The sequence below is a fragment of the Phaethon aethereus genome, assembly GCF_964289735.1.
Source record: "Phaethon aethereus genome assembly, chromosome: 1".
Lineage (NCBI taxonomy): Eukaryota > Metazoa > Chordata > Aves > Phaethontiformes > Phaethontidae > Phaethon > Phaethon aethereus.
Genome location: NC_138575.1, coordinates 163,539,821 through 163,554,235, shown reverse-complemented (window position 1 = coordinate 163,554,235; position 14,415 = coordinate 163,539,821). Strand labels below are relative to the sequence as shown.

The following is a 14,415-nucleotide window of genomic DNA, read 5'->3' as shown; positions in this document are numbered from 1 at the left end:
CTGAGTTTATGAAATCCATGAACCAGCTTTATACGCTGAGTTTATGAAATTCATTCTTGTTTTGTGAGAAAATTAATAAAACGTATCTTTGGCTTTACTATTTATCAGCAGCTCTCTTTCAGGCAAGCAAGCAAATCTACCTCACCCATTTCTATGTCGTATTAACATGGGAGCACATGAGTTTGGCAAGTGCATGCTCCAGGAGGATACTGCACGTACCAAAAGTGACTATTGTGCCGTGACAACCTAAGCCAAATTCACTTACAGGCAATTAAGGTAGCCGCATGGTGGTTGTGAGGCAGACTTTTGGTAGAAACGCAAGAAATATTTAACATCTATTCCAGCATCATGTTATAAAAGGACAAGATGACAATTCACATTGCATCAAGTCCTGGAGCCAGTGCTGCACTGGGCGATTACTGACAAATGCACAATTCATCTTGTACTAAAATCTTGCATCAACATAAGTAGATTTTAGTGCTCAAGACAGTTGGCAGACATAGGGAGAAACATTGAGCAATTTTCAGAAATAAGCAGTTTGTCTTGTTAAATTAAGCAACAAACTCATCAGACAGTACAGGATTGAGAGATGAGACCAGATTTTGGAGTTGTGCTGCTAACCGACTTCGATTCTTGTGTCCATTAACCTTCCACCTTTCAGCCGTCCAGTCCATCGAGCTTGCTAGCTGCTCGAGGCAGAGATCGTACCTGATCCGCACTTGTGCAACTGCAGACATTCTTCCGTCACCATTTTTGAAAATCTATTTGGATTACTTTTTAGCCCTTGTCATTGAAGCAAAAAGCTTGAGATAACGTGGTCTGAGAGATCTCAGACAGCAGATGACTGGTAAAACCAAGCTGGAATGTATTATTCTGTGTTAGAATAATACATGTGTTAATAATACTGTGTTACCTCCAAGTGGAAGATTTTCAGCTCTTGGAGTTGGTGACGCCACCAAGACATGTTTGGAGGTATCAGGCACGGTCTGACTTAGCTCAGCCTGTCATTTCTGCCTTCAACCACACATTCGGAATGACGACAAGACTTCCGCACGTTTCTGAGAAACTCCTTTTATTGTATGACAGGAGTTGTCACGTGAACGTCAACAAAAGAAATCATTCCATGGCAATACCAAAATCCAATTATTACACAAATGCAAAAAAACCCCAAACAAAACAAAACCAGAGTTAAAAATTATGAAAAAGCAGTGCGCCATTACACAATGTAAAACATATACAGAAAGCCACATTCTTCCACTAAAGTGTCAGATGCTCATCACCATCCCAGGAAATAAGTGATTTCAACTCTTTCTTTCCTCCTCCGCTCCCCAAAAAAGAGGCAAACTTTTAAGTGAGAGATTTTGAAGGGTCAGATTAACACAAAAAGCAGCATTTTCAGGAAAGTTTCTATAACATTTGCATCTTTTGTCCCCTTCTGGTTCTTTCTGCAACCTTATTTTAAACATGTACTGGGAAGGTTAAAAGAAACTGTCAACATCACTTAAGTAAGTAGCATTACTGATGTTGATCAGAAGGAGGTCCTGCTTCTTCCAAAGGGCAGCATGAATGGTATCGCAGAAGACTATGCCTACCTGGCAAATGAGCTCTGGTTCAGTTCACTCAGAATTTTGCCCTTAAAGTAAGCAAAACATGACATAACCTATCCTTGAGAACTGTGTTGATTTTGACTCTCCCAGTGGTCGTTTAAGGAGCGGTGGAGCAAAGATATACCAAAATGAATGTCTGAAGAACAGTTCTTGAGATCAGAAGTAGAGGCTGTTCCTAGTCTTTTACACCAAACAAACAACAGTTCTGTAACTGATGATTTTCAGTATTACTGTATAAAATCATATTTATTAGAAATAAGACTGGATTATTTTAAGGCACCTCATGGTAAAGAGATATTTTATAAGCTTGAATAACTCAGAAGATTGAGTTCTTTTTCCAAGATCCCCAGGAAGGAATGTAGCTTATTGTAACCAGCTTTTCTATCTCCAAATAAAGCACAAAAATGTTCGAAATGGAAGTTTAGAATTATTTAAACTTTTTTTAAAAGGAAACATAAAACACCTTGCCAGAAAGGTAATTTCTCCATTTAACAGACCAAGACTTTCACCAAAGGAAGACCTTTCACATCCCTGATAGGACTTTTGCCATTCAGGTACATCACACTTTTCTGCTCAACTGAAATTAAACGGGACAGTCACTCTTAACCAACAGTCATCTAAACAAAACAACTATCAACAACAAAACCAACAAAGAATCTAAAAATAATTTCCCGATTAAAATATTTTTGTTACTTTAAACTAAGACGATATGCCAATGACAGACACGAATGACTCGCTATCTGTTGTTCTACTCAGCAATTTATGGCTTTCAAGTGAGATTTTGTAAAACATTTGTTTTCTCTTGTATTGATATTTGATACCAAGAGCTAGTAATGTCCTGCCAAAACATGTGAAGAAGCAGAATCAGCATTTGCAGAGATACCTAACATTTTTGTACGCATTCAAAAAGCTACAGGATCAAATTAATTCTAACTTAGAGACTGATAGCTAGATCTGTCAGGGTTTCATACCAGTGAGTCTGCAGCAGCCAGCGTTTTGGAGCTCTGCTCTGAAATATAACTTACCATAGATTCATTTCAGAGCTGAAATGAACTAAAACTGTAATTATACCCTTGGTTTACGCATGCATTTCTCCTTGGTCCTGATAAAAAAAAATATAAACTCAAGGTATACAGCCAGGAGAATGTACTGTTCTCTTATTTAAAAGTCTCAGCGTATTATACATCGCACTTATTCTCTTGTAAGAGCTAACTATTTAGAAATCAAAAGAATTCACTATTGTAAAACACACTTAGACTCTGGATATGTCCAAACTGCTCAGTTAAAAAGGTAAACAAATGAGCTCAAGCATCAGACTCCATTAAGTATCTACACTGCCTTACTGGTCAGCTCACCCCAGCGCTGTTTTGGACCACTCCAGTCAGGTCTCTCCGTGACAAAGCTTGAGCAGAGTTTGGATGTGGTCCACACCATGGATCCCTTCCAAAAAGGCAGTTACAGACGAGACCATGAAAGGTTGAACTTTTTTTCATGCTACACAGTCCCCCAGCATTATCCCGTGTGACTTTACACACTCAAACACTTCTCCACGTCTTCACATACCTCTGCAATAGAAACACCACTCTACTGAGCTGCAGAATAGCCCCTATCCTTATGTCAGACAATCTGAATTGAAAAGGAAACCACAACAAAACACACTAGGTGATAATTGTGTGCTAGGTCCACAAGTGGACTGCATGAGCCCAGAGAAGACCAAGGGCCAAGTGAAACAGAAAAATGGATGTAGCTGGTGTGCTCTAAGAAGGATTAGCCATAAGCACTGTTTACACAAGCCATTCTGTGCCAGGTGACTTTGGGAACAGGTAGCTGTCCCTCACCGTCTGCTAGTTAGCACCAGATGTAGCACAAGCCTCATGCTGCGCATCACTGCGTGAGGTTCAGTTCCACTGATCTCAGTGGATTTGTTGTGGTGCTAACATACCACAGAATTGTCAGAACCTGCCGAAAGCAAGCCAGGGACAAGAGCATTTCATTTTGTAACTTCCTGCTAATGACCGAAGAGGATGTTACCAGCAAAACCAGATGCCTGATGTTTGTTTTTCCCCCACCGATCAAGGGAAGCTGGCTGGTGGCACTGCAGGTCCTCCCCTCTCTCCCAGGATCTCACAGGAGGACGGGCAAGCCTCACCAGAGGGAAGATGCTGCAACAGGGGAATGAGGATTCTGCTTCTCACTGCTGGGCTGACCCCTGAGCAGAACAAAGTCCTTCTAGATAAGCCCTTGTGCCGAGGCACAGGCTTTGGCCTCAATTTACTTCTTGACAAGGAGAGAGTAATGTTGCATTTGAATCAGTTATTTGCTGGTAGAACTGCTTGAAACGAGAAACATTTGTGTTTGCCTTACTTTTAAACCACTGGGTGAGCATCGTCGTGTAATAACGTTCGTCTTACAAAGGTAACAGCAAGCATCTTCAGTATTTCCTAAGAAGCACAGTATTTTCCATGTCCTGAAAAGATCGGCTGCCTTTTAGTCTCTTCTGTGCCCTTTAAACAGTAAGAGGAATAGATTTATTTTCTACTGGATCTCAAAGAGTAGGTATCCCACTAAACATGAAAAAATTTGAAACAGCGTAGCACTTGCTTGATTTTTTTTTTTTTTTAAAGCATGGGAATAGTGCCTTTGTGTTAAAGTGCTTTGCTGAATCAGGACATAAGTTATGAATACCGAACCTCCTTCTCTCACTGCATTCCTCACACTATCAGCAACAGCCATTCAAAACTACAGGTTGTATGTTCCTACCTATTCTGGTAGGATGGTAACTTCAAACAGCTCGAGTTCAACAGAACCCCTGATGCAAAACTTTAAATATACTAAGGTTAAATATTTTTAACATATATTTAATGGATTTGTTGTGTACCCTGCAGTTATGGCTTTGGCTTGAAGGCACAAATATTAAGGCACAATAAATGCAAATAATGTATACATTTCAATGTGTTGTGTTGAAGATAACTTTGTACTACACGGTATTTAGGTATAATGACATGTCATTCAAATGTTTCCTCAAGTTATTTTAATACCTTTTTTTCTTTGATAACCTGGATAAAGAGAGGAATGTATATTAAATTATTTAAATATTTCTTCAGTGCAAATGTAGTTATTTTCTTCTAAAGCATAGAAGATTAAGATTGATTTTTCAGCATTTGGATTTTAGCAAAATAAAACTAGTATTTACATTCATCTTGAACGGCATTATTTGAATTATTTATCAAAAAAATAAGTATACAGAACTTTTTGCTATCAAAAAGAAAAAGTATTTTTGGCTCGTTCAGTTCTTTTTTCTACCAACCTGCATAGCTACTTAGGTAGAAAGACAGTGGGACTAGATTACTAAATTGTACACTACCGAACTTGCTGTTTAGACACAGCTGTTGTGCTAAAGTGACACTGAACAAAGTTTGGTTTTGCCTGCTCTCAAAATATTTCCAAAAGAAAAAGGACACATTCCAATTTTTTTAATAAGCTCCAAACATGCATCCTAGACCTGTTAGGTGTCCTGCACCTGTTTAAATAAAAGAGATCTCTACCACATAACTGTCAAATAAAAACTGAGTCTGCCTAATTTCCTTAGCAATACAAACATAATTAGTTGGGAAGGAAAACATATTGCACTGAAATTAAAGAAAGAAGGACAGTAAAAATTTTCTTCTCAGTATTAAATAGGAAGGATGTCCAGTGCAAAGAATCGCCTCCTCTTTTTCCTCTCCCGTTGACACTTGCAAACATTGTCACTGAGTTTAGATGATCTCAGGTTTACATTCTAGACAACACAGTTATGGTAATTAGGAATCACAGTGCAGTTTCAGTCACACATAATCCTGAGGAAGGATCCAAGGAGGAATCTGTGGCAAGTTGACCATTCTGAACAACTTCTGGGTAATTCTTACTGAAGTACACCTAGGAAAAATATCAGATTCTGTGAGTAATTATGCATCAAACACCTTTTAGTTTCAAATAAAACTTCTGGAGATAAATACAGTAGAGATAAATGCACATCCTTAAGGGAATCCAACATCCAACAGGAACTTCAGGTTAGTGGCATTCAGTAACCGTGTCACTGAAAAATTAGTAAAATTACTATATGATCTTACATTATAACAAAGCGTGAGAAAAATCCCACATAACCTGTAGATCCACTCAAATTCTGGTAATTCAGATAAATAGATGTGTTTTATCACTTTACATTAAGCTGATAAGTAAAATCATTTTACTCGCTCAAAACATGGAGATAAATTAAAAACAGGATGACAAAGAAGCTGTGAAATCTTGCGTCTGCACAAGGGTTTCTCATTTTCACACATAAAATGAACACAATGGATTTGGATGTTAATATCAGGTTGTAATCCCTATATTTTACAAACTATGATTGACAACCATTGAAACTTCAAGGTATATGTATGAAATATCCCAGCGTTTAATTTGTGCTGCCGAGCAGTTATAGGGCCTATAGAAATGTGATCTCTGGATAGTGAACCACAATAATGAAAGAAGGAGCAAAAGCTTTAACAATGACTCAACCAAGCAACTTCTCTAAAATGTAAGATGATACCAAATAATAAGACAGTTCTTTGCCAAGCCTTTGAGTTCCTGAATTCTACCAATTTCTAGCTCAACTAGAAGAGATACAGGTTTCCTGATAAATGTATAATCAGAACATAAAGGAAATGAAATGCTGTCAAGTTTCACTGTTCCACAATCATCAGTTTTTAGTAGCTGTATCATATCTCTGTTCCTTGACAGATGCGCATAACAAAATGAAATAATGTCAAGACTTGTGTGCTCTTATCTAAAAATGTGTTTGGGTGAAAAAGGACTTCAAATGCAATTTCTTCAAAGAAGAATGTGAAAAGTTTTGTTTGAGTCTTTAAAAACAGAAAATACCCTACCCTTCTGAAGCTGACACGTGTCACGAGTTAGGTCTCATAGTCAGACTGCTTTGACTACAGCTTATGAAACATTTCTCCAATTTATATGAGACTGTTGTCAACAAAGTTCAGTTTGTTTGATAATAATGTCCTTTTTGTATATATGAATACATGTATTAGACACACAGGATATAAAAGAAATAGTCATTCTATAAAAACATTCCTGTAAGTACCACTGTCGCCTTTTGTGGGCACATGCTAACACAAGATATATGCATCTTTACAAGTTTCAAAGAATATTAAGGTCTGATTTGAACCAACAAAAGAATTGGAACTCCTGTTAAGAGGCATTCCTCAGTAACTAGCCACGATCGGAAGCAATGGAGGAAAGTTAATCAGGCGCCTGCCTGCACACACGCTGCAGAGACGGCAGCACCAGTTGTGTATTCCCATCCTGTTCCTGGGTTATAACATAAAACTCTGGCATACCTTTAATGCAGCTTTTCAATGTGAAATTTTTTTTTTGAAAGTTAGTAGAAAACTTTGGCACATTACTAGAGACGTAACGAAATGGCAGCTGCTTCTCAACTGTCTCATTGCAATTCTTCCCCTGAGCCCAATCCCTCAAGATACTAAATACTCAAGTCTTTACACAAGTTTCTTCCACTGCCAACAGAGCTGCAACCTTTTTAAAAGTAATCACTGAGGTGAGATAACACCTAGTATTTTAATATTTATACATCTGTGTCAGCTTTAAAATAAAATCACCGTTATTTTTCCCCTCAAAGTACTCAAAATTGATTGACGGAAAACCAGCCCTCTCCTGATGCTACCAAAGCTTGTGGAAAAGCCTTTCTCAATGCTGCCAACGACTTTTGTTTATCTGAATAATTGAGCACTTTTTCCCTTTTTAACTGTTTGATGACTATTTCTCACTTTCCCATAAGATTTTCTCCTAATAGCTTCTTGTAAACTGACCAAAGAGAAACACTCAGTCTCACAGTGCCAAGCACAATCCTATTGCAGTCAGGCTCACAGACTAGTTAATATGTACTCAGCAGTCTCCAATTTGAGCCGTGCCTCTGTTGTTTTCTTTGACATTGCACAAAAAATGGGGATACTGAGTGACCAAGAGAGACATACAAATAGCAGCGTTGGATCAATTTGGAAGTGTGAACTAATAGCAATAGCTCGATCTTGCAATGCTTAGCTAAGACATCCATGAGATTTTTTTGAAAATTCGGTTTCTTCAAAGATGTCCAAATTAGTCTTCCAATTTAAGGTGTGTAGTCCCTTTTCATTTGCACTTGAAGGATATATGCAGAATCCATTCTGTTCCAGAAAATGCACTTAAAGTCTCACCTTACTGAAAGAAGCTCTTGCAACAAGGTTTGCTCTGTGCAAGATTCAGGTCCAAAATGCAATAAATCAAATAATCATTGCCAAAGCATGGCCACATTCCAAACCATTTTACTTAGCAACCCACTGTAATGCCTTTTGAAAAGTATGTATATATGCCATATTACCATTTCTTTTCATGTGCAGCATGCTGTTTTTCAACAACAGAAAAAAGCTGTTCTTCATAAAAACAGTTCTTAGTAACCACAGTAGGAATGTATGAGACCAACAGCAGTACATGTAACAGACTTACTAGCGTAAAAAGAAAAGCCATTGGAATCAGCTCTTCTGACTAAGCAACTTCTCTGAAAGTATGCATGAAGCACAAGGGACAGCAATAATGAAAACCGTGAATTAATGTCCAAGTCCTTCAAACAGAAAGGACTGTAACTGTGCTTCTGGGTAGCTGCTGACTGGAGATACAGTCTCTCGATTCCCATATTTTTGGGCTGAGTGTGGATAAGCACCATGCTTTGCATTCTTGGCAGATGCTAAAGCTTGTATCTGCCTTCTAGCCTGGGAGTTAGCAAACTTTTTCATCAAACCACATTTCAGCAGAGACTGGTTCCTGGATCTCTTCCCTTCCTGTACAAAATCACATAACATTGATGTGGTAACTGCAGATGACTATATGGGCAAGTAACATCAGGCAATTATTTTTATATATTTTGAATTATCTTTGAATGCAATTGTGCAACTGGGGAGGGCTGCAGGGAAGGAAGAAGAGACAGCATGACATGGCTAAATCTCTACAGATGACAGCTGGACACCCTCACCTCTTGCCATTCCAAGGACCAAGCCTCAGGAAGCTGTCCTTCACTTCACAGACAAACACTGGTCATATGAATTTGAAGCTATCCTTTCAAGTATCATTTATATAATCCCCAGACTGTCATACACATCCCATAAAAAAACATGACTAACCCGTTCTTTTCTAGTAATAAAATATAAGAAGCTACATTGAAGCAATAGAGAAGGACAGCAGGACTCACTACATAGTCTAGTTCAGGACAAAGCTGTTTCCTCAGTTCTGCAATTGGTGCCACACATGTATTTACAGTGTATGCCATTAGCTGCAAAGCTTCACTTGAAAAACTCTTAATAAAAAAAAAGAATTAAAAAAAAGATTTTAGTTCCTCTAAAAAAATTCCTAAGAATATGAACAGACCCAGAAATCTCTTCCCTAAACTTCAAAAACAACTTTTTTAACAACTTGAGGAAATGCATCTATTTTTACTAGGAAATAGCCAGGCACCTGCCATTTTGTTTCCTGTCTTTATGTGTTGCTTCCTGCCTATTGCTCTCCTGTCTCCCCAGGGAACAGTTTGGAGTTTGTGTTCCCCTAGCTCTGCTCCACGCATCCAGCAGCTTGAGGAGAGGAGAGCATAGAAGCTAGAGAGAAGACCTTTGCCTCTTGTCTTGAAAAGGCTCGCTTTTAGGTCTCTACATGCCTAATATCAGTGCTTTACTTGCACGCTGAAAGCAAAGTTACACGACTGTGAAGCAAGTTGCTGCCAAACTGAGCACTGCCAGTCTCAACTGAAGCAGTGCTGAAACTTCATCGGTACTGAGAGAAATAAAACCTTGCACTGGACATCTCGTGTGGTAAATTACCAAGAAAAAAAGAAATGAAGCCAAAAGCTAGACAAAATGAGTTCCTCAGTCAGAGGTCATTTTTTAATCTTCTTATCTCTGCTTCAGCTTTCCATCTGAAAAGTAGAGATGATATAGCCTCACCTCAGAGGCATATTATGAAAATTAATCCATTGATTAAACACTTTGATTGCCAGAGGAATGCTCACAATTACATTAATAATTCTGTACTCAGAGTAGGATTTGAATAGTAAGCAGTAAACCAGGCACAGACCTTGTAGAGAAGAAGGAGGCAACAAAACATTCAACATCAGTTTCTTAATTGAGCCCTGCTCATCCTATGTGCAGAACAGAGCACGGTTACAAGAACGAAATAGAAGCAAGCACCAAAATAAGAATGTGATCACATCCCAGGAGACCATAATACAAAGGACAGGTACTGAACCTCAAACTAAAATTTGATGGGCCCTTTTAAAAATATAGGAATAACAGAAATGCTGGGCTCTGCAGCCTTAAAAAAAAAATTGCTGTAAAACATGTTAAGATTGATGCCCAGCACAGATGAGTACGTCATATATTATTTACACTTACCATTCTGTATACATACAGAAGGATGCAAGAAATCCAAACAGTCTTTCAACTCGGCATATATAAATACACTTATCATTTGGAAGTCTGTGTATATCCCACTAAAAAAGCACTGAAAATGATGGTTTTGCCTTGCAAAGCCAACAGATTCTTTAGTGAGAGGCTTGCTCTAACACTGAATATGCTAACTTGAGATAAACAAACTGCAGAAACAAACTTAATTATCACTTCTTCTAGAATTACCCGTTTTGCTGTTTCAATCAGAGAAGCCGCTTCAGTCTTGCCCACTTGTTGCACCATTTTGTAGAACAAGCCATCTTGTTCTTGCAGCAAAATGTAAGGTTCACCATATTCTTTCAGTCTTCCTGCATCTAAAACCTATTAAATCAGCAGAAACCAACATATTAACATAAGAAATTCAAAACCAAATGTTAGAGAATACAAGCAAGGGGGGAACATATGCACTTTAAGTGCTAAGGTGAATTTTGTATCCTGAAAATGAAATGTCTCCTCTTCAAACAAGGATAGCACTTTTTCACTTTAAAGACCTGTTGTACAATTTTAGAGTGCCCTACAGCCATTCCACCTATAGGAATCCAATGCAAAGCTATGCAGAATATGGAAATACGACGTTTGTGAAGCCAACAAAGCAGATTATAAAACTCATTGTGTTAGAAAGAAACAAAGAGGCCTAAAATGGGCTCATGAAGTAAACAGCTGTGGGTAAAAACCACGCAATAACCACCAAGACGGTTAAGGGAGAATAAGTACGTTCTTTGGATTAGAGGAGGTGAAGATGTAATTAAAGAAAATGAGGGTGTTGCTGAAAAGATAAACAATTTCTTGCATCAATTTTTGCCAACTATTAGAAAGATACTCACCCTGAACCTATTCTTTCTATATAAAAAAATATGAGATGCTACCAGGGACATAGGTACCCAAAGAGAGGAGGGGAGAAGGAAACAACAACAGAGAAATTAAAAAGGCATTAAGTCAGTAAGCCACAGAGGATATATACAGTCAAAAATATTAGAATTTAAGAATAAGTTGATTGAGCCTCTAAGAAAATATTCTCATACTAGTGACTCTTAAGGACTGCATGGTAGCAAATATTGCACTGACATTCTGAAAGGCCTTACGGGATCATTCGGGGAAATTTTAGACCATATTTAGACCATATAGTGCATATATATTTAAGACAGCAGTTTAGTCAAAGCAATCATTAAAACACAAGTAGGAGACACACAGATCACAGGTAGAATTTATTCTCCACACGTTTAGCAAAAGTAAATTGTACCTCACAAATCTGGTAAGATTCTTAATGCACAGGAGAAAACTAAAGCAGAAATGGTTTATATGGGTTTCCAGAAAGGTATCTGATAAAACTAAATAGCAGGGCTACCAGTGACCAAATTTTTTCAAGCACCTGGACAGAAAACAGAGATTAGAAATAACCAGTGCATTTTAATTTCTGGAAAGCGGAACAGGTAGGAACTGGTGGGCATGACATTGTTCTGGCATATGTCATAGCTATGTATGTGTTAGTCATCAGAAAAGGGAGTTAACAGAAAAGTGACAAACCTGCAAATGATACAAAAATGAGCAGATAAGCCTAGACCGGAGGGAGATTCAGATACACCTAACTAACCTAAGAGAATGAGAAATACAATAGCAGGGAAAAGTCAATATTGACAAACGCAATACACTCAAATATTAACTGGTTTATGAATTAATGGTGTTGACTTAAGAAAGAGATTTGGGTATCGGTCTACAAGTTCAGTAGTTTAGTCCACGTGTAGGAGCAGTGAAGTTATGTGAGAAAACAAAGTAACTCAGAAAGTATTTTTGTTCTAATATAAATAAAAAACTGAATACACGTGGGATATAATTGAAAAAGATACTGCCACAACAGAGGGACTTCAAAGACTCATAACCGAGACATAATTGTGGTGTACATACTGGTAAGGAAAAAAAAAAAATCTAAAAAATCAGAGCTGTTGATTTCAGGAAAGAAATGAATAAAAGGTATTATAAGGACAATTTCCAAAATAACAAAAACAGTTTGCAAACTTCTCTTTGAAAGAAGAAACCCTCATAAGCTTGCAGACAAACTCAAAATCCTGTGAGGAAACTTTCAAATGTGCAATTCTTGCCTGTGCAGTTCCTTAAAGAAAAACGTCCTGACGGCCGCGAGCTCGGCAGATCTCCAAGAGGCCTGGACTCCCGTTAACGACAAAACCTGCAGTGACGTAGGACAGCTGAGCTAATCCCTTTGCCTGCACTGGCATGAAAATTCCACGCTGCCGAGATTGCTGTCGGCTTGTTTGACACGAGGGACCCAGCACCAGGGGAAAGGCACCCACTCCTTTGCTTCCGGTTCAATTAAGTACATGGCATTTGAATGGAAAATAACTCAGCCAACATCAGCAGCATAATTGCATCTAATTTTAAAAACTGTATGCACAGAAATCTACAAGAAGTTATTTGCTGTTTTCAAAAGCTCTCCTCCTAGAGCATCCAGCACCCACCCATGATTTTTCCTTTGCAAGCAATTTCCAATACTGTTTAGTATATAGCCAAAGAAAGTGCTCATGGAAAAATGTTAAAATACTAGTAATATTGCATAGCACAATATATAGTAATTTAATATACAATTGATGCAGTATTTCACCTGCAAAGGTATACTTGCGCACATGTTGATTTTTCAGCGTACTTAGTCCTATCCCATTTAATTTGAATATTTAAGGATTAATTACAAGTATAATTTTAATCGCAAACTTTTATATACTGCAGTATGTCACAGTTAAGCTTCCTTAAAAATGCAATAAATTAATTTATCATGTACAGTTCAACACAATAACTAAACTGGGGTGCCACAGCACAGGACATCTCTGGTGCCTTCAATAAGTAAAGCTTTTTTCAGCATAGGACTAGACGATGTAGCCACTCCTTAAGAAAGGGAACAAAAAGCATCTTCATTAAACGTGTCTCCCACGAGTAAAGAACTACAATAGAAAAGTAGAGCTTTTCTAAAAATTTGTATTACTGTAGTATTAGAATTTTAACATTAATTTTTGCAAAAAATCTGAAACAACCACAAACATGGACAATTTTTCTCCTCCTGAGAACCTGGGTGGGAAAAATGAAAAATTCATCCTTCCTTGACAAGTTTTAAACAGCCAAGCCCAGAAGATGAACAGATAGAGCGAGCTATTTATGTCTAGAAAAATTCCATTCACATTTTAAACAAATCGTTAATCTATTCATACCCTTCTTGGGGAATAAAAACAAACTTGTGTTATGAAAATAGATGGAACAAACATAGGGAAAACAAGTCATGTTACTTTTTTAAAAATCTGAAATGAAAAATAAAGAATGAAACTGAACAGACAGTATTATTCCTGCAAGTCAGGAATACTCTATAAATCTTATTCAACAAGGAAAAAATCACTGTTTCTACTAACTGCTGTCATCTACGAGACAAAGGAGAAAATTTAAGCTGATTTACTTGGTAGTTATACATTTATATATTTATGCATTTATTAAAAAGCGCTTAGACAAAGAGATAGGTACTCTTCTTTGAAGAAATATGTGCTGATAAAATTTAAATAAATAAATAGGTACTTTGGCTAAGGCTTTGCATACTCTTACTCACTGACTCCAAGCCAAATTAAAATCATTAGGACTTCAAAAAGCCAGCTAATCATTCAGGAAAGGTGGAATCTGGTGTTTACCAGCCACATATTTTCTGATCAACTTGCATGCAACGCTTATCACTGCACAATATGACCGAATCGAACCCAGATGCGTCCCAAGGCAGTTGTACCAGTGGAACTTGATACAGAAAAGCCAGAGAAGCTTGTAGCTGGCGAAATCAGATCGGCAGGGTGATTGTGGAGGAGCACAGGACTCCGAGTCAGGCTGGGATTTTATTATAGACTTTAATGCAGATATTGAGAAAGGAGGATTTTGGACAAAACATCCAACTTTTCAGCTCTTCGGTCTAACTCTTTGTAAAATACACCAAATAAAGACTCATAATCATTCTGTGGGAGTTAACTGCCTGTGACATACTTAGACAGTCCACAGTAAAATACAAAACAAACACAAAAAAGCTATATAAACCCGAAGTAGTCGTATGTAAACCAGGGCCAGATTCTCCACTGTCTTTCACTGGCAGCTTCTTTTACCTCACCTGCACTGTTCTTGCCTTTGCAGTCACGCCCTTTTAACTTCACCAGGATTTTCTAAAGTGGAAGAATAACTCCAACAGTCCAAAATTTACAAAATTGGCTGCTGGTGATCATGCAGAAGAAAGCATGCAGGAAAATTCTTATTCAATGGAG

At 37.8% G+C, this 14,415-nt stretch overlaps 1 protein-coding gene across 2 annotated transcripts in view; it reads right to left on the bottom strand.

Annotated features, from left to right (window-relative positions):
- Positions 1–5,414: 5,414 nt before the first annotated feature.
- Positions 5,415–14,415, bottom strand: part of ABCC4 (ATP binding cassette subfamily C member 4 (PEL blood group)) — a gene marked incomplete at its 3' end in the record, with an annotated part of 156,449 nt that continues 147,448 nt past the window's right edge. For both annotated transcript variants that reach the window (XM_082014247.1, XM_082014248.1), the window contains 2 exons: positions 10,313–10,447; positions 5,415–5,522 (listed from right to left, as the gene is read on the bottom strand). In XM_082014247.1, coding sequence (XP_081870373.1) covers positions 5,415–5,522; positions 10,313–10,447 — 243 coding nt within the window. The remainder of the gene's footprint in view (positions 5,523–10,312; positions 10,448–14,415) is intronic.